At 49.7% G+C, this 18,797-nt stretch overlaps 1 protein-coding gene across 1 annotated transcript in view; it reads right to left on the bottom strand.

Annotated features, from left to right (window-relative positions):
- The window catches only part of Flt4 (fms related receptor tyrosine kinase 4), a 44,739-nt gene extending 29,095 nt beyond the window's left edge, over positions 1-15,644 (bottom strand). The window contains exons 1-2 of the mRNA XM_027953336.3: positions 15,547-15,644; positions 44-140 (exon numbers count right to left, since the gene is read on the bottom strand). Of these exons, the coding sequence (XP_027809137.2) occupies positions 44-140; positions 15,547-15,604 (155 nt within the window). The 5' untranslated portion in view covers positions 15,605-15,644. The remainder of the gene's footprint in view (positions 1-43; positions 141-15,546) is intronic.
- Positions 15,645-18,797: the final 3,153 nt, after the last annotated feature.

The raw sequence follows: 18,797 nt of genomic DNA, 5'->3' as shown, positions 1-18,797 counted from the left end.
TTCTGTAGCCTCCTTGGACTGCCAGGTGGGAAGGGCTCAGTACCTGCAGGAGATGGATAGGCTCTCACTGGTGTCGATGATGTATGCCTCCTCCGTAATGTTCAGGGTTGGGGGGGTCATGGAGTAACCACTTGCCAGGCCTGGCATGGGAGACAGGGTTAGTGTAGCACTGGGTCATGAGTTCATGCAGGTCCAGCCAGCCCTAAGTGATAACTGACTGCCCTGGATTCCGGCCTCTGGCCATAAAGAGCTGAGTGGCCATTATGAAGGAGAAGGAGGAGACTGCAGGGCTCATTCTACATGGGGGAGGCTTAAAGCATGTGACCCCCACAGCTTCATTTAAACTGCACACCTACGCTCACTGCTTATGAGGGGGTCCTGCACATCCCAGACTTCCCCCAAACACACCCAGGCCTCGGCCTCCCCACCCAGCCTCTTATGTCCTCACCCACTTCAAGATCCCAGGGAATCCATCTCATGACTGCTCTTTGGCTCAACCAGCTTTTTATTTTCCTCATCTGCATAGGCCCTGTCTAATTGCCCCAGCCTCAGGGGGCTCTCCCTGCCCAGGCCTCCACCCAACACCCTCAAGTCTTCCTGTAGAACTGTTCCTTAGATGCACAAGTAAATCTGCTTGACGTGGTTAAGTACCCATCCTCAGCCCTAGATGACCGCAGGCTGATTGGGTTCAGGCCCCTCTGCCTACCAGAATGCCAGCCCTCCTCCCCTCCAGCTCTGCATGTATTATTTTCCTCCTGGTGGGGTAGTGGGGTGTTGTGGTGTGTGTGTGTGTGTGTGTGTGTGTGTGTGTGTGTGTGTTTTGCATGCATGTGTTGCCAGGTGTGGGTCTTTGGCACGTGCATGTCTGTATCTGTGGGCCTGGGCATGTGAATCTGTCTTTGGGTGGTATATGTAGCTTTGTATGTGTGTGCAAGAGTGCATCTTTGTGTGTCTTCAGTATGTTTTGAAATGAGATTTTGGTGTGTGGAGTGTGCTGTCCTGATCATTTGGTTGTGTGGCTTGGGGTCAGGGTGTGTAAAAACATCTGTGGTTCATGTTCTTGCGTATACACAAATGTATGTGTGTGGAAGAGTGGGATCCTGGTGGGGGTGGGAGCAAACTCTGGGGGAGGTCTGGGCCTGGAACTCTGGCAGATGCATCCTGCCAGGACCATCCTGAGACAACAGGAAGGGAGGACTGTATGGCTAGAGGCCCAGGGCTGTGTCCTGTCCCTCCCCCAAGTCCCTGTCCTCCTGGGGGGAGCAGAGCCCATTCTCCTATCCCCAAGCCCTTCTAGTCTCACAGATTCCCCAGTATTGGAGCCAAAGTCCAATTCCTTTGCTCCTCAGCTTCTGAAGCCCTAGGGTCCTGCCATGCTAATGGGGTGGGGTGGAACCTGGGAAGCCCCACCATAAATGGTTTTACACACCTTAACCCCAAGCCATACAACCAAGTGGTACCAGGATATCACACTCCACACGCCAAGGTCTCATTTAAGCATCGTGTAGAAAATAGCCCCCAGTCAGCACTCACTGGCCTCTCCCTTCTTCCATTCCTCCCCATCCCCCCTCCTGGTCAAACTCTTCTAGGCACCACTGCACCAAGGGTCAGAGCAGAAAAGTCCTCATCAAGCATCTAGTTTTACTGTCCGTTTGGGAATATGAGGCTCTCCAGGTGAACTGAGCTGCCATTCTAAGAAGGCATCCCCTTGCCTGGCCAGCTGCTGGGACTGTACCTCCTCACACTCAGGTCAATATCCCTGTCCTTGGAGCCAACTCTGTACTGGGGTCCTGAGGTGAGAGATGGCCCTGGGCCCTGCAGCCTCCTTCCCATGCGGAGCCCTTTCAGGCATGTGAGCAGGGCCTGGGCACTCAGCAGCCCCTTACTTGTACTCCCTGGGGCTGCTGGGGAGAGAGCTGTCACCAGGGGAGGGGGACCCCCAGACAGGAGTAACCTTCTCAGAGCAGTGAGGAGCCAGGAAGGAATCCCCAGGGGAGCACTTTGGACTGGGCTTCCAAGGCAAAGTAGAATTTTCCAGTCAGTGAAAAGTAAACAAGGCTATGCCAGGCAGACAGCGGGGCAAATATGTGGGCAACCAAGTGAATGGTGGTCTGTCCCCTGAGCTACATAAGAAGGGAGAGATGATGGGCGTGGGTTTGGACCAGTAGGTGTGAAAGAACTGTTGCCCTCCCAGTTGGACTTAGTTGGAAGTCAGGCCTGAGGCCAGCATGTGAGCACAAGAGGAGTGCTGCCTCAGCCAGGAGCCACTGCCTCAGCTACATGTGTCTCCTCCCCGGGGCGAGAGGACATCCCCACACTGAGGTCTGGGGCACTGTGCTAGGACCCTGGGGAGACCATAGCTCCCCCTACCCCGAAGTGCACATCTGAGCAAGCCCCAGGTAATTGCCAGCTGTAGGGCTGTAGAAGTTGTCAATTTCGTTTTCTTTGGTGGCTCTCTTTAGCTTCTAAGATAAAGCAGATAAATAGTGACATTTTGGCCTCTCCTTTTTCCCCAGCTTCAAATCTCAAGAGGTTCAGGACTTCTCACTACACTTTCAAAGTACCAGGTTTTTCATATCTTGAAGACTTTGCTTTGCTCATTCGTTCTTTTGCTTGGGACATTCCCATTTCTTTTCCTCCTGTGGATCTCCCTCTTTAGGGTTCAGGTCACATGTCCCTTCCCTATGAGAGCAGGCATCATCATTTAGGCAGCTTCTGCCTCACCCTCCTTGGGGCTCCCAAACACTAATCAGACTGAATTACGGTTTTCATCTTCCTAAGCCCCCAAACAGGAGATGTGCAACAAAGACTCAGGAGATGGATACAAGGATGATTTGATGGATGATGGATGAGAAAGGGATAGATGAATGATGGGTCATCAGATGAATAAATGGATGGGTGGATAGGTGGGCAAATGAATGGGAATGAGTGGTGGCTGGATGGGAGAGGGTGGGTGGATGGATGGGGGAAGAACTTCCTCCCATCAGCACCATCCCACCAGTGGAAGCAACCACATCATTGTGCCAAACAGTACGATCTTTCCTGTTCCCTCCTGTCTTACTGTGAACCCTGGTTTTCTGAGGATACCATTGCCACAGGGGAGATTCCTACGCCCAGAGAATTCCTTTTGGCCAGTTCTCCTCCCCACAGCAACCCCTATGAGGCATTTGCTTTTGATGGCACCACCCTGTGCCCACTAAAGCTGTCATCAACTTCTCTCCTGGTCACTTCCCCTCATTCTCTGCTGACTGTAGCTCCTGGCTCACCATCCCCCTTCCCACCCCAACTCCTGCCATTCTCCATTACTTCAACATCCACGTGGTGACTCACCAGCATCCTTGCCTTTTGAGTCCTCCCGTCCTCTCCCCTTCAGCCACTGGCTTCCAGGGACACGCCCTGAACATGGTCATCACCAGAAATCGTGCCATCATTGAATGCCTGACTTCCTCCATTTTGCTCTCTTCCCCCTCCTCTTCTTCTAGCCCAGGTGTCCTGTTCTACACCTGCTAAACCCTTCAGATGTAGCAAAGGCCCCACTGCTTCCTCCCTCCTTACCTCTCAGCACCCTCCTGGTGTCATCTCTGTCCTGGCCCATCAATCTGATTGTCTGCTTGTCCTCTATTTCAACCCTGTGACACTACTATATTCCCAAGTGGCTCAGCACTGCAGCACAAAGCTCCTCATGCAGGCTGCTTCCCCTTGATTTTCCTGTTTTCAGACTTCAAACAGGCCCTCGTTAATGGAGTTCAGGGTGTTCCCTCTGCCACTCTCCATCATGTTCAGGATTCCAACCCCCTGGACCTGATTCCCACAAACAATTTATTTCTCTTCTGATCACCATTCTTTCTCTATGGAATCATCTCCCATCGTCAAAACAAAACAATACAATTCCTTGGTCTCAGACTCCCTCCTAGCCATTACCCCTTTTCTTATTTCCCTTCAGAGCCAAAGCTCTCAAGTAGCATCAACCCCCCAGCCACATTCACTTGTGCATCCACGTGGCGAACACCCTCTCTTTAGAGGGGGAAAGGGAGTTGCTAGTCAAAGCCTCCAGTGACCCCACAGATCCAGTGAGCACTCAAGGGCAGGGAGCAGACCTGTCTCCTGTGACCTCACTCTCCTTTCATCTTTCTCCTTCCCTCTGCCCAATACTAATTCCTGTTGCTTCTCATTTTTTCTTCCCAACTACCATATCCTAAGGGTCCAGATACCTTCAAATCCTCTATCTCCAGCCCAGATCACTTATCTCAATTCAGCCTTAGGTGTTCAGTTGCTCTGTCAATGTGGATACCCTGCAGACACCCTGAGTTCCATGATTCTGATGCTAAACTTTAGAGTTAGACTTCCTCCACTCTGCTGAAAGTCCCTTCCCTGATAGCTCCAATCTCTCCAAATGGGAATCACTATGGATCAGTGCCTGTCCCTCCCCAGCATATCCATCCACAACAGATGCAGGCTAGATGCATTCCAGAGCTGGCCCTTGCTCTCCCAATGGGTGCCTGCACAGTGGCATTTGCCCCAAAGCCACCTCCTGGTCCTGTGAATGTCCTCCTACAGTTCTTCTCCATGCAGTCATTGTGATATTTAAAAAAAAAAACAAAGGGACCACATCACACTTATGCTTAAATCCTGTATGTGACTTCCCACTACAGTTCCAGGAAAATCCAAACTCTTGACTAAATCCTGGCCTCTACCGGCTCTTCAAGTCCTTGTGGTCCTCTCTCACTTCATGTTCACATCCTCCAGCCACCATGATCTCCACATTTTTCTGCAACATCCCATGTTCCTTCATACTCTAGGGCCTTTGCAACATTGGTCCTCCTGATGGGCTTCCTCACCTATTCTTTGTACGGCTGGACTCTTCTCACTTTCAGGCTTCAGCTTAGACAGAACCTGCACATCCTTACAAAAACATAAGTTCCCTCTTTAGGCTTCATTTCAGCCTCATGGATTCTTGCTCTATTCTTCTGATCATAAGTTGTAATTATCTTATTTAGTTATTTGCTTAAGTTGTGTTTGTCAATGTCTCCTGCTGGCATTAAGTTTTGGTGGGGTAAGTACCAAGGTACTATTTTCTACCCAACCTGGTGCCTAGCTCAGAACCTGGCACAGGATAAAGGTTCAATAAATTACTTGTTGAATGACTAAATGGATGGATGATTGGAAGGAAGGATCAATGGGCAGACAGAGAGCAGAAAAATGGATTGATAAATGAATTGGTAGATGGAAGGACAGATAGTTGGATGGGTGAGTAGATAGATGGATTAATGGAGAAACAGGTAAATGAAAGAATGGATAAATGAACAGACTAGTGGGTGGATGGAAGAATAGATGGGTGGGTAGATGGATGGATAGATGGATGGATAGGTGGACAGAGGGAAAGAGGGATGGGTGGAGGTTGACAGATGGATGAATGGACAGATGGTTAGATTGATGAATGGATGAATGGATTGCTAAACAGACCTCTGAGGCCTTTCTTCAGGCTGAAACTGTATCAGACCCTGTTGTTCCTTTGAAAAAGATGCTTGCAATTTTAAAGGACAGTCACTGATGTCTGATGACAATGTGAACCTCAAGAAGCTCTGCAGCCAGAAGAGATACAGGCCTGAGCTGCCATGTCCAGAGGCTACATGGCTGCCCAGCCCCCACCTGCAGCCCTAAAGAAGGTGCATCCTTCCTGCCTGGCTGTTGTCTGTCTCCACTGTCCTTCCCTTCCCGCACCAGGAAGCGCTGTCATCCTGGCCTCTGTCGCACTCCCCCTGCCTTCCTGTTTCTGGCCCAGGAACTGACTTCTTCCTTCCCCTGGCCAGCAGGGCCCTGGCCTCCAAGCCTGCAGTAGAGCAGTCAGGGCAGGCGCCAGACTGAGGTCAGTGAGGCCAGAGTGCACACCTCCTTTTCTCTGTGCTGTCAGCAGCTCTGGGACGCCCTACGGCCTTGGGCCACAGAGTCCCAGGCATCAGCCACAGGCACAAAAGTCTGCGTAAGCAGCATTCAGGGGTCCTGCAGCCTCTCCTGGGGCACACCAGTATCCCTTGATGAGTGGCAGGCAGGGTGTGGAGGGAAGTCCCATGGTGGGTTAGGTGCTGGACATGAGCCAGGCAGTGGGAAGCTGGCCTAGTCATCGCTGTCTCTTTTGGTCCTCACAACAGCTTGGAAGGGAGGAAGAGATCATAATAAATGTAGTCAATGAATGAAGAAATCAAGGGTTTAGGCCTTATAGCTGTAGGTGGCCTAGCAGCTGTATAGAAGCCCAGGTCCAGCTGAGTTCAGGGCCATCCCTGCTCCAGGACAATGCTGCTTTCCAAAGGCAAAGAGCAGAGAAGTCCTTCAAATGAAAGCCTCAGAGACCCCTCATACCTAATAAGCAGGAATGTCCACACAGGAAGTCAATGGGTACCTGGGCCTCTGATCCCCCAGCTGCCCCCATCACACTCCCTTTATGGGTCCTGATCCTCTGTGTAGATCCGTGGCCAGGTTGGCTGTAAGTAAAGTCCTTTAAACAACCAATACTATATTTCAAAGGAAACTTCCTGAGAAATTGAGGAAAAACCCACCGAAATGCATGAAGACTGCTAAGAGAGAGCAAGACTTTACTTTTATCCCATGGATGTCCCAGCGTGGCTCTGGGAGGTGCCATAAAGGAGGTTCCTATCCCTTCTCTCAGTTCCAAACTTGTTAGTCCCATATCCCTTGCTATGTATAGAATTTACATTTCCCCAGGAAATTCTTTCCGGGGCCACCTGGACAGAATTTGAAGACACACTCCAATGTATCAGGGTCTTGGTCCTGTTTCCAGTGCAAGAGGATAAGGCCTGGGCTCTGAGTCATTGCTAGAGAGCTCCCTTGATCACTAAAGTCAACAAAGAAAGGCCAGGTCCAGGTCCCAGAATAGTGGGGGAAGGAGGGCTGGCAGGAGAAGGCAAAGGGTCAACAGGTGCATCTTTGCAGCTGCTCCCACCCTGACCCTAATATCTCTCTGTCCCCTATATCCTGCTATAAGGTTGAGCATTGGCTCCGTGCCTCCCTGACCCCAGAAACCTCCTTCCTGGCCTCCAACCTAGAGGCAGCATGGCTTCAGGACCCTTTCCTGGCTTCTCCTGGCCACTTGGATCTGCATACTCTCAGCCTGATTTTCAGGAGGATAAGGGTCCCAAGAATCCTCCACCCCCTTCCTGGTTGGTTTTTCAAAGCTTCTGCCACTCCTAGAGTCCACCTGCTGAGCATACCAGGGCTTGCCCACCTTCATCTCAGGGCTCAGGCTGTGTCCTCTGTCTTCCCTTGCTGTCTGTGCCTGGTGAACTGTTGCTACTGCCCTCAGACCCAGGCACACTGCCCTGACACCTGAAGCTGAGAGCACTGACCTCCCACACTGACCCTGATTTGTAGCACAGGGAGGATTTATGTCATCTGGGGGCTCCTTGGGGCTGGGATGTCAACAGCACATGGATTGTTCTCCAGGGCCATTATGGGTGACACAGGATGACATCAAGACCATTTGGGAACAGGGAGCATGACTCTGTTGTGGCTACCCTGGGCCTGGCTCCTCTTCTCCTTCTCTCTTGAGTGACTTGGAGATAGGGGGCCTATGCCAATCCTGCCAGTATGACACACTCTCCTGGGCAGATGTGACAGGGCAGGAAGACAAAGGCAGCCAGGGGCTAGGCAGCAGGTGCACACTAAAGGCAAGTTATGATATGGGTGATGGGCAACAGCTGGCTGGGAGGGGGTCAGGGTCACTGTGTATTGGTCTTGGGGCTGGGAAGAATGGAAGAGACCTGAACCAAAATCCTTTTTCTTCACTCCCGGGGACAGACCTGTATAGATATCTGGCAAGGAGGAAGTGTTCTGTCCTAAATTTCTCCAGACCTGGTGTCAGCTCTTCGTCTCTAGAGCTCAAAGGTGAGCGTCAAGGGACCATCAGTTCCTCACCTCCCACCCTGTAGGACAGAGTCAGCAGGGACAGGAGGGGCTGTTTCAAGTGTGTGCTTAGAGCTCTGTGAACGCAGCTGGGCACCCTACAATTCCACTCTCTAGTTATATGGCCTTGAGCAGTTCATTTCCTCTCTCCAAGCCCCTAATTTTCCCCACGTGTGTGAAATGTAGATTGTTCCCAAGATTACTAGGAACCACACAGGTCATCAATAGCAAAATAACACATTAACAGCCACTGTAAAAGTCAGGTACAGTGGCTCACGCCTATAATCCCAATGACTTGGGGGGCTGAGGCAGGAGGATCACAAGTTCAAGGCCAGCCTGGGGAAGTTAATGAGGCCCTGTCTCTGGGGATGCAGCTCACTGGTAAAATATCCCTAGGTTCAAGCCCCAGTACTGCGAAACAATAAAACACCACAAGAGTAAATTTTCTTTGGTTCATGTACACTGAATATTTATTATCACCTGTCTGCTAAATTCTTGGCTTATCATAGCTGCCACATCTCACTGTGACTCTAGCATGCTGTGGCCATAGCATGGAGATAGGGCATCTGGGAAAACCTTGCTGATTGTGGGGCAGGGAGGGTTTTCATGTGAGCTGATTTGGGCTTCATATACTGAAGCTTGCTGGCCCAGGAGGGGAGTACATAAATTAGAAGGTTGTATGCAAAGGCAGATCCCACCGGTCCATCTCTCTAGGGCCTTCCTTGGGGCATGGGGACAACTACCTTCTGTTTTCTCCTTTGGCCCATTGGTCACCATGCCATCTGGGGCCAGACATCCATCACCTCCTTCAAATAAGCCAATTCACCATTATCACATAGCATCTAGTGAGCCACTTCACTCCTCTGTCCTGAATTTGCCCTTGACAATCAGCTGGAAAGGATGGAACATAGTGTGGGGTAATGAGGCCACATAGCAAAGCCCAGGATCACAGGCTTAGCCTCGGGCCCCTGTCCTGTTCGCTAGCTCATTCTCTCCTTTCGGCAGTGGCTCTCCCTGGGATTTCAACTCCACTCTGTGCTCTCCCCAGCCTCCCTGATAGCAGCTCTTCTGCATTCCATTCCTGGTGGACCTTTAGGGACCCCAGACTTTAAACCCAGATCACTGTGAGGACATCTGGACCCATGGAGCACACAACTGTTCACTCACCAGATGAGCAAGTATTAAAAAGAATGATACTTCCCAATGTTGGCAAGGATGTGGAGAAATAGGCACTCACACAGTAATGATAAAAAATGTTTATACACTTTGACCCCCAGATTCTGCTTAGACTAATACATCCTGTATCACAAGAACAACTGCAAATTTAGCACTTTCTATGTGCCAAAACAGTCCTACACACTTGTACATCCTACACCGTTTTAATACCCGCCCTGAGTTGGGTGCTGTTATTGCCATTGTACAAATGAGAAAACTAAGCCACACAGAGGTCAACTTGCCCAAAAGTACATTATATCATGGATTATCTTTGGGAGTCAGATTACAGAAAGCTATTATTTACTTTTATGGATGTCAGCATTGTTTGCATTTCTGTAGTTTATGAAATAGAAAGGATTTTAGCAGATCAAATCATCTTTCTTCTGCAACCCCTGGAAATACTGCTCTCCAATCCCCTAGGAAGGCCATCTGAGTGATGGCCATCCCACCAGGCATTCTTAACCTTCCTCCTCCCCCAGAACCAACTGGTCACATATCACATCCATTCTCAGAGCTGAAATGGGTTTTTCAGACGGAGTCGGAGGTTGCTAGCTCAGGAGGAGGGTACCAATGGCAGAGTGGCTAGAAGTGCCAAGATGCTGTACTCTCCTCTCCTTGCCTTGCTGTCAGAGAACTTTGTACTTATAGTGTTCAGAGACCTTGCAATGGACACCTTATGGACAGACAGCCTCCACTAGACATTCTGGAGCTGACCATCTACCCTCCTTTTTACCCTACTGTCTGTCCAGCTTCAGTACATCTCTCCTGGATCACCACACCAATGTATCTGCACTGGTCCAGTCCTAACCAGGCAATGAAATGACCTTTTTATGACACAAGTCCCTCTCCTGCCTAAAACCATTCCCTGCTTCCCTGTTGCCTGAGTGAAATCTGAGTGCACTGGTGGCTTCCCCATCACCCACCCCCTGCCCTCTTCAGCCTCAGAGACTTTGCCCTCCATGTGCCATATATTTGGGACAGTCCCTTCCTCTACTCTGATATCTCAGCCCCAATGCCACACCCCCAGGGTCACACACTGAGGTCCCTCCACAGGATTCCTGAACTGTTCTGCAGGTCCTGGTAGAGGCTGGCTTATTACATTTGACAACTCCTTTGTTCAAGGTCAGGACTTTTGTTTGTCTTTTCATTGTAGCATTCCCAGCATGGGCTTGGCTGGTGATTGACCTGTGACTGGCTCTGGGAATCCAAGGAACAAAAAAGACTGTATATAATGTAGAAGAGGTGTGGAGGTGAGGCCTGCACTACCCAGAAAGGCGGAGATGCCATGCACTGAAGTAACCACACCAGGCAAGAAGCAGACCCTGGGGCAAGATGTTACTGTTTGGGGCGTGCCAGGACATCAAGGTAACAATGTCTGAGAAGTGGTCATAAATTTAGGATCCCACCTGCCCATCTCTCTAAGGCCTTCCTTGGGGCATGGGGACAACTACCTGCTGTTTTCTCCTTTTGCCCATTGGTCCCCATGCCATCTGGGGCCAGACATCCATCACCTCCTTCAAATAAGCCAATTCCCCATTGTCACCTAGCATCTAGCCACTTCACTCCTCTGCCCTGAATTTCCTAATCTTCAAAATGGGCAAAATGGGAGCTCAGGATGAAGCTCAGCTGTACAGTACTTGACTACCAAGCAGGAGATCCTGGTTTTGATTCCTCAGGACTGCAAAACAACAGCAGCAACAAAAAAGCGGGATGCATAATGAAGTTTTTGTCACAAAGCTAAAACCTGCACACACCCTAGTGTGAAGCAATTTGATGAACCATTAGTGAGGTGTGTCTCACACTGACTGTGAGGGTGTGTCTCACACTGACACCCCCTTCTCCCTCTGAATGTGGGCTGCCTGAGTACCTAGTGGAGGGGTTTAAGGAATAGAGGTGACCCTAGCAGATGCTAGCACCTGGTGCAGGGCTGCTGTGGTGCAGCCAGCTGTGTCAGGCCATTACCCTGGCCTCTCTGGGGTCAGGACTCCGTTCACCAGTCGACAGGACGAGCTGTGTTATCAGACAGTCCAGCTGGTTTCGAGGTGGCCCCCCAGTGCTGCTAAATCGGGGCCACCAGCTCCTGCTGCAGGAAGAGGGAAACGCAGGCAGGATGTCCTCTTCTATGACCGACAAGTCCTTTCCCATGAACCCCTGCTGACCTTGCCGGCCACGTGGCGGGGGCTCCCCGACTTGCCACCCAAACCTGCAACTGCCTAAGCCCAGTGGCGTCGGCAGAGGAGAAGCTGCGGGGCTTGGGGGGCGTGTCTGCTGTATGCTCCGCCCACCAGGAGCAGGGCAGGCGCCCTGATCCTCCTCCAGCATGGAATGCCCGCACCTTCCTGCTCCCAGACTTGTCCCCTCCGCATAACCGGAAAACCCAGATCCCAGAGGAAGCCAGTGTCTGAAAAGGAACGAAAGTCAGGAATCCCTGGCTCCAGCTGGGATATGTCGGCTGCTTCTCTAATGATGGTCCGCCTAGAGTGTGAGAGGTTCCTTGAACTCTTCTTTTTGCCCACGGGTCCAGTCCTCCTACTCAGCCTCATCCCCACTCTTGCTTCCAACATCTTTCTGAAATTTGCCTTCCTGCTTGCCCCCAAGAGACTGCTCTAAAACACAGGTGTGAACCTTCCGTGGCCTTCATCCCTCTCCCCAGATAAGGACCAGTTTCTTGGGCTAGTGGAGCAAGCCCTTCCTTCTGGAGTCCAAGGTTGGCCCCATAGGGGGCGGGTGCATCTCAGAGAGCTGATTAGCATAGGGTAAGCCCTTGGGGAGAAAGACCTATCCTGTAGAGGAAAACACCCAAAGGGCAGCAGGAGAGATGTAAGATAGACACAGAGAGGAAGTTCTGTGTCATGCTAAGACTTCATTTCTTTGCCCCATTCTACTCCCCATTCCCTTCTGTCCCATGGCACTCAAGTGCTCCCAAATTTCCTCCTTCTTTATCTTGCCTAGTTGTGACACCTGGGGTCTCCTGGGAAGTCCGCACTGGATACCTCCACCTGAAGGCCATGCTTCTCCACATTTGCTCCTCTCCATCTGATAAATTGTCTCAGGATCCACCCTGTTTGCTTAAGCCAGGGACCTGCTCCTGTTCCTGTTCTTTCCACTATCCTGTAACTAACAGTATTTCCTGGGTTCATCCACTCGCAATTCCCTGACTCCTGCCTCACCTGGACAGCAGTCTCCTAGTTTCTGTCACTCTCTGTTGCCTGGTCTCTCCCCACTCCCATCTCAGGCTCTGGCCTCATTTGACCACTCACTTGTCCCCATGTACTATCTGGACTTTCCTGTCTTTGAGGTATTCTTTGCCCTGCTTGGAATTCCCTTTCTTGGAGTTCTACAGACCTCTCCAGGAAGTCCCTAACTGGAAGTGACACTGCCTTCCTGTGCAGTTCACAACCCACCAGCTGGGCTTCTCTTGGGCCACTGAACACTTTCATCCCTGGATTACAGACATCTGATGCCATGTCGGTGTCCTGGCCAGTCTGGCACATAGGTAACCCCTGCAGTTCAGTGCCATGTCCAAACCTTTGCAGCACCACCCTGAGCAGGCACAATGGCTTGTGTCTTGTACAGAACTGCAGCCTCCTTCCCTGGCAACTGGGGAGTTCACCAGACAGTGCACTTGTAATACCCTGTCTGGGGCCTGTTAGACACTGTGCTCTGGTCAGGGAGCAGGGCCCCTTTAGCCAAACTGGCTTTGTTGCCTCAGGCATGGTAGGCAAGTGGGCAGCACCTGCATTTGAGTCCCCAGAGCACTGAACTAGGGCCAGAAGATGGGCCCAGTAACGTGGGCCCAGACCCCATGACCTGCTTGCACTGACTTTCATCCCTACTCTACTCCTGTACCCTGGGTCTGGGTTAGAACCGAGGAGCAGGTATAACAGAAAGTGGGATGGCCATGTGTGACTCAGACCATGGCAAGGGGTAGCATTCTCATGCCAGACCCATTTGGCTGCCCAGCAGTCTCCTTATTCCCCTGCATGTCTCAGAGCTGGCTGCCCACTGTTCAGAGGTGTAAACAGCCTCTTTTCTAGACTAAACTGAAAAAGACAAAGCATCTTGGGGCTTCTGTCTGCCATCTGCCCTTCCCATAGAGACACTGCTGGGGCCAGACTGTGAAACTAGACCAGGATCCTAATCCTTAAAATCCAGCCTATGCACATACAGCCCCTGATTGTTTGCCAGCCTGTCCCACAGCTGTGCATGGGGAAACTCAGGTACAGGGAGGGAAAAGGAGGGGCTCAGGCCACATAGCAAGAACTTCGGGGCAGGGTTAGGCAAAAGTCTGGTTCAACCACCTTTGGGGGAATCAAAAAGCTTCTCTGACTGCATATGGCTTTCCTGATGCCTGACTCTACTTAGGGATTTTTCCCCTCTCTAGGGGTGATGGGGATCGAACTGAGGACCTCCTGCATGCTAGGCAAACACTCTACCACTGAGCTCCACCCCCAGCCCATGCACTTGGGGGTTCATATTCCTGCTATAGCACCTCCAGCAGTCTGAGGTCCTCCTCAGCCCAACAAGACGGATGAAGCAAGGTTCAGGGCTCAGGAGGAATGGTCTTTGTCTCTATTAGCATCTCCTCACCAGTCACACCCAGTTCTAGCCTGGGATATACCCCTTCAGCTAATACCCTCTCTTTCCCTTCACAACATGATTTGCTGAGAGTCACTGTCACTTACTACAGGGAATGACATCATCTCCCTCTACTCCTCTACCTCCCACTCATGCTGGCCTCTCCTGGTCCTCCTTTACTTGCAAAATATCCTTATCTCCCTGGAAGACCGCCCCCCCCTTCCAGGTTCCCTTCCTCAGAGTTCCCTACTGGACCCCTTGCCCTATTTCCACTTCAGCTACCCAGCCCATCCTCCCTCCTGAGCTTCTGGTATAGTCACCTGCTGCTTGAGAGGGATCTCTTTAAGGTGTGTGTGTGTGTGTGTGTGTGTGTGTGTGTGTATGTGTAAGGTCTCCCATTCCTCATCTTGCCCTCCAACAAGGGCCCTATTCAATCCTTGCCCCACACTTTACTCAGTCACTCAACAAACACATACTGAGCATCTGTGAGATTCTGGCCCTGGGCTGGATATAGGGTAGCAAGAAATGGTCCAAGGCTATTCCCCTGATCAGGAGGACAAAAGCTCAGACAGATGTCCATCTCCCCCTTTCTTCAAGTTCAACCATACCACCTTCACCTCTGCTCTTCTCAGTCCCTCAGCCTATGAAGATAGAGATGGTGAGCAGAGAACAGAGCCCTGGTATCCCAAAGACGGAGATGAACTACTTGCCTTCTACAGGTCTCCTGAGGACATTGAGAATATACATTATTGTCCTTGGTCTAAGTTTTTTCATGTGTAAAATGGGTCTGACATTGACTGTGATAATTAAGAGATGAAGTACGTAAAGTCAGTATTAAATTTTATGACATGCAAACACAGTGCAGATTCCATCTCTCCCTTCAGGCCTCCCAGCATTCCTCTCTCAAACCAAGACCCTCCTCAACCTCTTGATTTCCAGAGACACCAGCTCATTCTCTCCTCACCCCTGATGCTTTCTTCCAAGCATCTCCATTCAACTCCTCCGCTCTTTTCCTTGTCCCCGACACTTCTCTCCAACCTCAGCCCTGGGTCTGGGTCTCTACCCATATTCTCAACAAGACCCTTTGGTGGCGACCTTTGCCTTAATATTCAGTTGGCCTTCAAGACTTCTATCTTCTCAAATCCGGGGAACCTCGGCCTCGTACCACTTCTGCAAGCTGACTGCTCACAGACTCGAGATTAATCTTAATTTTGCACCTGGGTCCTCATCCCCGACTGCTGGTTCCCGTGCAGTTGCCCCTGCTGCTGCAGTCCCTGCCCTGGGGAAGGTGGACGCCCGTCCGGTGCGCCCTCTGGGGGACCTCCCGGGATGGACTTCCAGCGTTGACCCCGAGGCGTCGGGAAGTGCGCACCCAAGTCTGGGGTCGGGCGGGGATTGTCACCTCTGAGGGCTCCCAGGGAATAATCCGCAGTGCATGGGACCGAATGGCGCTGCGCCAGAGCTCCGCAGGGGGAGTGAATAAAGAAATGAAGGATCCAGGTTAAGGATGCAGCCCAAAGGGGCGAGCCTACAAGGAAGCTGAGCCACTGAAGGTACAGCGAAGTCTGGGATCCCAAGGATTATCCCAGCGCTGACGCGCAGACTGGTCGCCTCGTCCCTGACCCGGCTGCAGTCCCCGCCCGCTCTTTCCTCATCCCGGCGGTCCCTAGTCCCAACCCGCCGTGCTCCATCCGGTGTCCGCACCCCCGTGCTCCTGGACAGTCCTGTCCCCCGCCCGAACCCCACTGGTGCCATCTAACCACTTGCCCCCCGGCGCGCGGCTCCCCTTAGCGGTCAGCCCAACCCTGGCGCAAGCAGACGGCTCGCGGCGCTCACCGTCGAGGAGTCCGAGGCAGAGCCACAGGCGCAGGCACAGCGCGGCGCCCGGCTGCATCTCCGGCCGCTGCGACGCGGGTAGGACCTGCGCGGCCACCGCAGCTCCGGGCTGGGAGTGTGAGCGCGCAGCGCGAGCCCGGGCGGGGCCCCGACTGGGCTGCGGGCCGGGGGCGGGGTCGGGGCGGGGCTCTGGGGGAGGGCGGGTCAGCGTCGCCTTAGTCCATTGCACCTAAGTCCTTCGCAGACCGTCAAGGGTGCATCCTTTGCACAGTCCAAGTCCAGGGTAATAGCCCCTTCAAGTCAACTACCGCCCTCTTCAGGGCCAATCACGGCGGGCGAGGAATGCAGGTTACTGTAAAAGTTGGTTGTGGGCTGATGAAGGAACCAGAGCGTGGCAGACAAGGACCAACAAAATGTGTCACTACGTATTTTTCTGTAATCTCCTTCCATCAATAAACACTAGAGTAAGGAAAAAGGTAATAAATTTAACTTGAAAATAGTAGTGTTAAATCTTTGAAAACTTTCAGCAGATGCCTTACTACCTCCTTGGTGTCCATGGAAGCTGCACCCTTGAGCCCTGGACCACTACAGTTGACCACTCCTCCTGATCCTGAAGGTCTGGCCTCAGCTTTAGATCTCACCCAAATATTTTTGCTCTGAGCTCATTCATAAGTCCTTTTATCAGGTGACACTTTACTTTCTGACTTGGCAAACCCTACCACAGACTTCCTTTCTCTTTTTGGTTCCGTCGCTAGAATTTTCCTGTTTTAAAATAAATCCCATGACGATGACTATTTCAACCTCTCTCTTGCTTTTATTTACTCCATTCACAATTTTTCCATGCCCTCCTCCCAGTCCTTTGGTCCTTGCCAGAAACCAAGACCAAATTGGTTGATAACAACTGTTACCAACTCTCTCTAGTGCAGCTAAGAATTGAATATGATATTAAGTTGGAATCACAAAGTAGTGAGGAAGGTTTTGATAATCAAATAAACAGTGTTGGGGGGAAATTAGAAAACTGAATAAACAAATGGAGCCAGATTCCCTTTTTCAACCTTTAATAATATCCAAAAGTTATTGTAAGATGTAGTGTATTTAACCTAAAATATTTAAGATACCAATGTATTATAAATATGAGATAAATATGTTTCCAACAAGGGATTTGAATGTCACTGGCAATCCAGAAACCGCTCTCATTTTCCATCACAAGTCCCTTACCATCCCTAAACCTCCAATTTTCTAATATCCTGGCCTTATCATTTCCCTGTTTTCTCTATATTTTATCACCCAAATATGTATTTTGTTAGTTTTAATCTTATTTAAGTGAATTCATACTATATGTATTCTTTTACTCATAATCAATTATGAGATTTATCTGTATATTGCTATGTAAAACAATATGTTGTTCATTTTTATAGCTGCATAGAATTCCACTGATTGATACATCACAATTTATTTGTCCATCTACTATTGATGAAAGTGTGAGCTTCTACTGGTTTCCAAGTTTTGCTGCTATGAACACTCTTACATATATATATATATATATATATATATATATATATATATATATATATATCTCCTGGTGAACATGTGCCTTGCTTTCTCTCTTTCATTTTCTAGGTATGGGTCTTCAACTTTGATAAGACAGTGCCAACTATTTTTTTTTCAAGTTATCTGTACTGTTTAGCACACCTATGGTAGTGTAAATGGTTTGCAGGGCTCTGTATCTTCACTCACATAATAGTGTTAGTTTTGATTTTAAAAATTTACCCATTTTAGTTCTGTAGTGGCATCTCATTATGGTTTTGATTCGCTTTTCCCTAAAGAACACTGAGGTGGAGCATGTTTTTATAATTGGTCATTTAGATTTCAAGCCTTTTGCTCCTATTATTGCCCATTGTCAGTCTTTTTCCTGTTGATTTGTAGGAGTTCTTAATATATTCTGTCAGTTCTGGTTGTTATTGCCGTGGAACAGATTACTCCAAAATGTTGTGGTGCAAAGCAATGCCTATTTTATTTTGCTCATGTTTTTGAGGGTCAGAATTTGACAAGAGGGTTTGACTGTGTAAATTCTTGGTTGGGGTCTTGCATGTTTGGTTGCTGTCAGCTATCTGAAGGCTTCTCTGGGTTGGATGGCTGGCAGTTGGTGCTGGCTGTCAGCTGGGGGCTCAGCTGTGGCTGTGGCCTGGTGTACCCATTCATGGGCTTTCCAGCACAACACTCTAGTTGAACTTTGTGTGCAGCACATGGCTTCTTCAGGTGAGGGACCCAAGAAAACCGGGTGGAAGCTACATGCTCTCAAAGTAGTTGGAACCTTGCCCAGTGACAGTCCTCACTAACTCTTGACAAGCAGAAAGGTCCTGCTGAAGAGAAGCATGTGGAAGGGGAGATGCTATCAAGGCCATCTTTGGAAAATACACAGGAGACAATGTGCTACAAACCCCCCTCTCACTCACTGTCTTAATTTTCATTCTTTTAATAGTATCTTTTTTTAGGGGGAGTGGGAGAACAGAAGATCTTATTTCTAGTTATTTTCCTTCTGGTTGGTGCTATTTGTATTCTTTCAAGGAATCTTTTATTCTATCTCCATGTCATGAAGATATTTACCATTTTAAAAATAATTTACAAATTATAATTTTTCTTTCACATTTAGAGCTATGGGCCCCTGTAATGGCTTTTAAATTTTTTTTTAGTTGTAGATGGACACAATACCTTGATTTTATTTATTTAGTTTTATGTGGAGCTAAGGATGGAACCCAGTGCCTCACACATTCTAGGTAACCACCCTACCACTCAGCCACAACCCCAGCCCCCTGTAATGGCTTTTTCTGTATAGTGTGAAGTGGAGTAAGGTCAAGTTTATTCATACCCCCCGCTAAAGATCTAGTTGTTCTATGATTGGTTATGAGATTGTTCTTTTTACACTGTTCTCTAGTTCTACCTTGGTCCTAAGTGAACAGTCTCCTTCAAGTGGATCATTTTCTATGCTTTATCTTCACTACCATGTCTTTACCTTAGCTTTATAAAAGCCTTCCTGTCTGTTAGTGTAAATCCTTGTACCTTGTTCTGCAAAAGTGTCTTTGCAGTGGATCAAGGACTTAGGAATTAAACCAGAGACCTTGAGCCTAATGGAAGAAAAGTAGGCCCAAACCTCCATCATGTAGGATTAGGCCCCAACTTCCTTAATAAGACTCCTATAGAGCAAGAATTAAAACCAAGAATCAGTAAATGGGAGGGATTCAAATTAAAAA

Source organism: Marmota flaviventris, chromosome 5, assembly GCF_047511675.1.
Source record: "Marmota flaviventris isolate mMarFla1 chromosome 5, mMarFla1.hap1, whole genome shotgun sequence".
NCBI classification, from domain to species: Eukaryota; Metazoa; Chordata; class Mammalia; order Rodentia; family Sciuridae; genus Marmota; species Marmota flaviventris.
The sequence above is the reverse complement of the archived record's forward strand: the minus strand, read 5'-3'. Positions and strand labels throughout refer to the sequence as shown.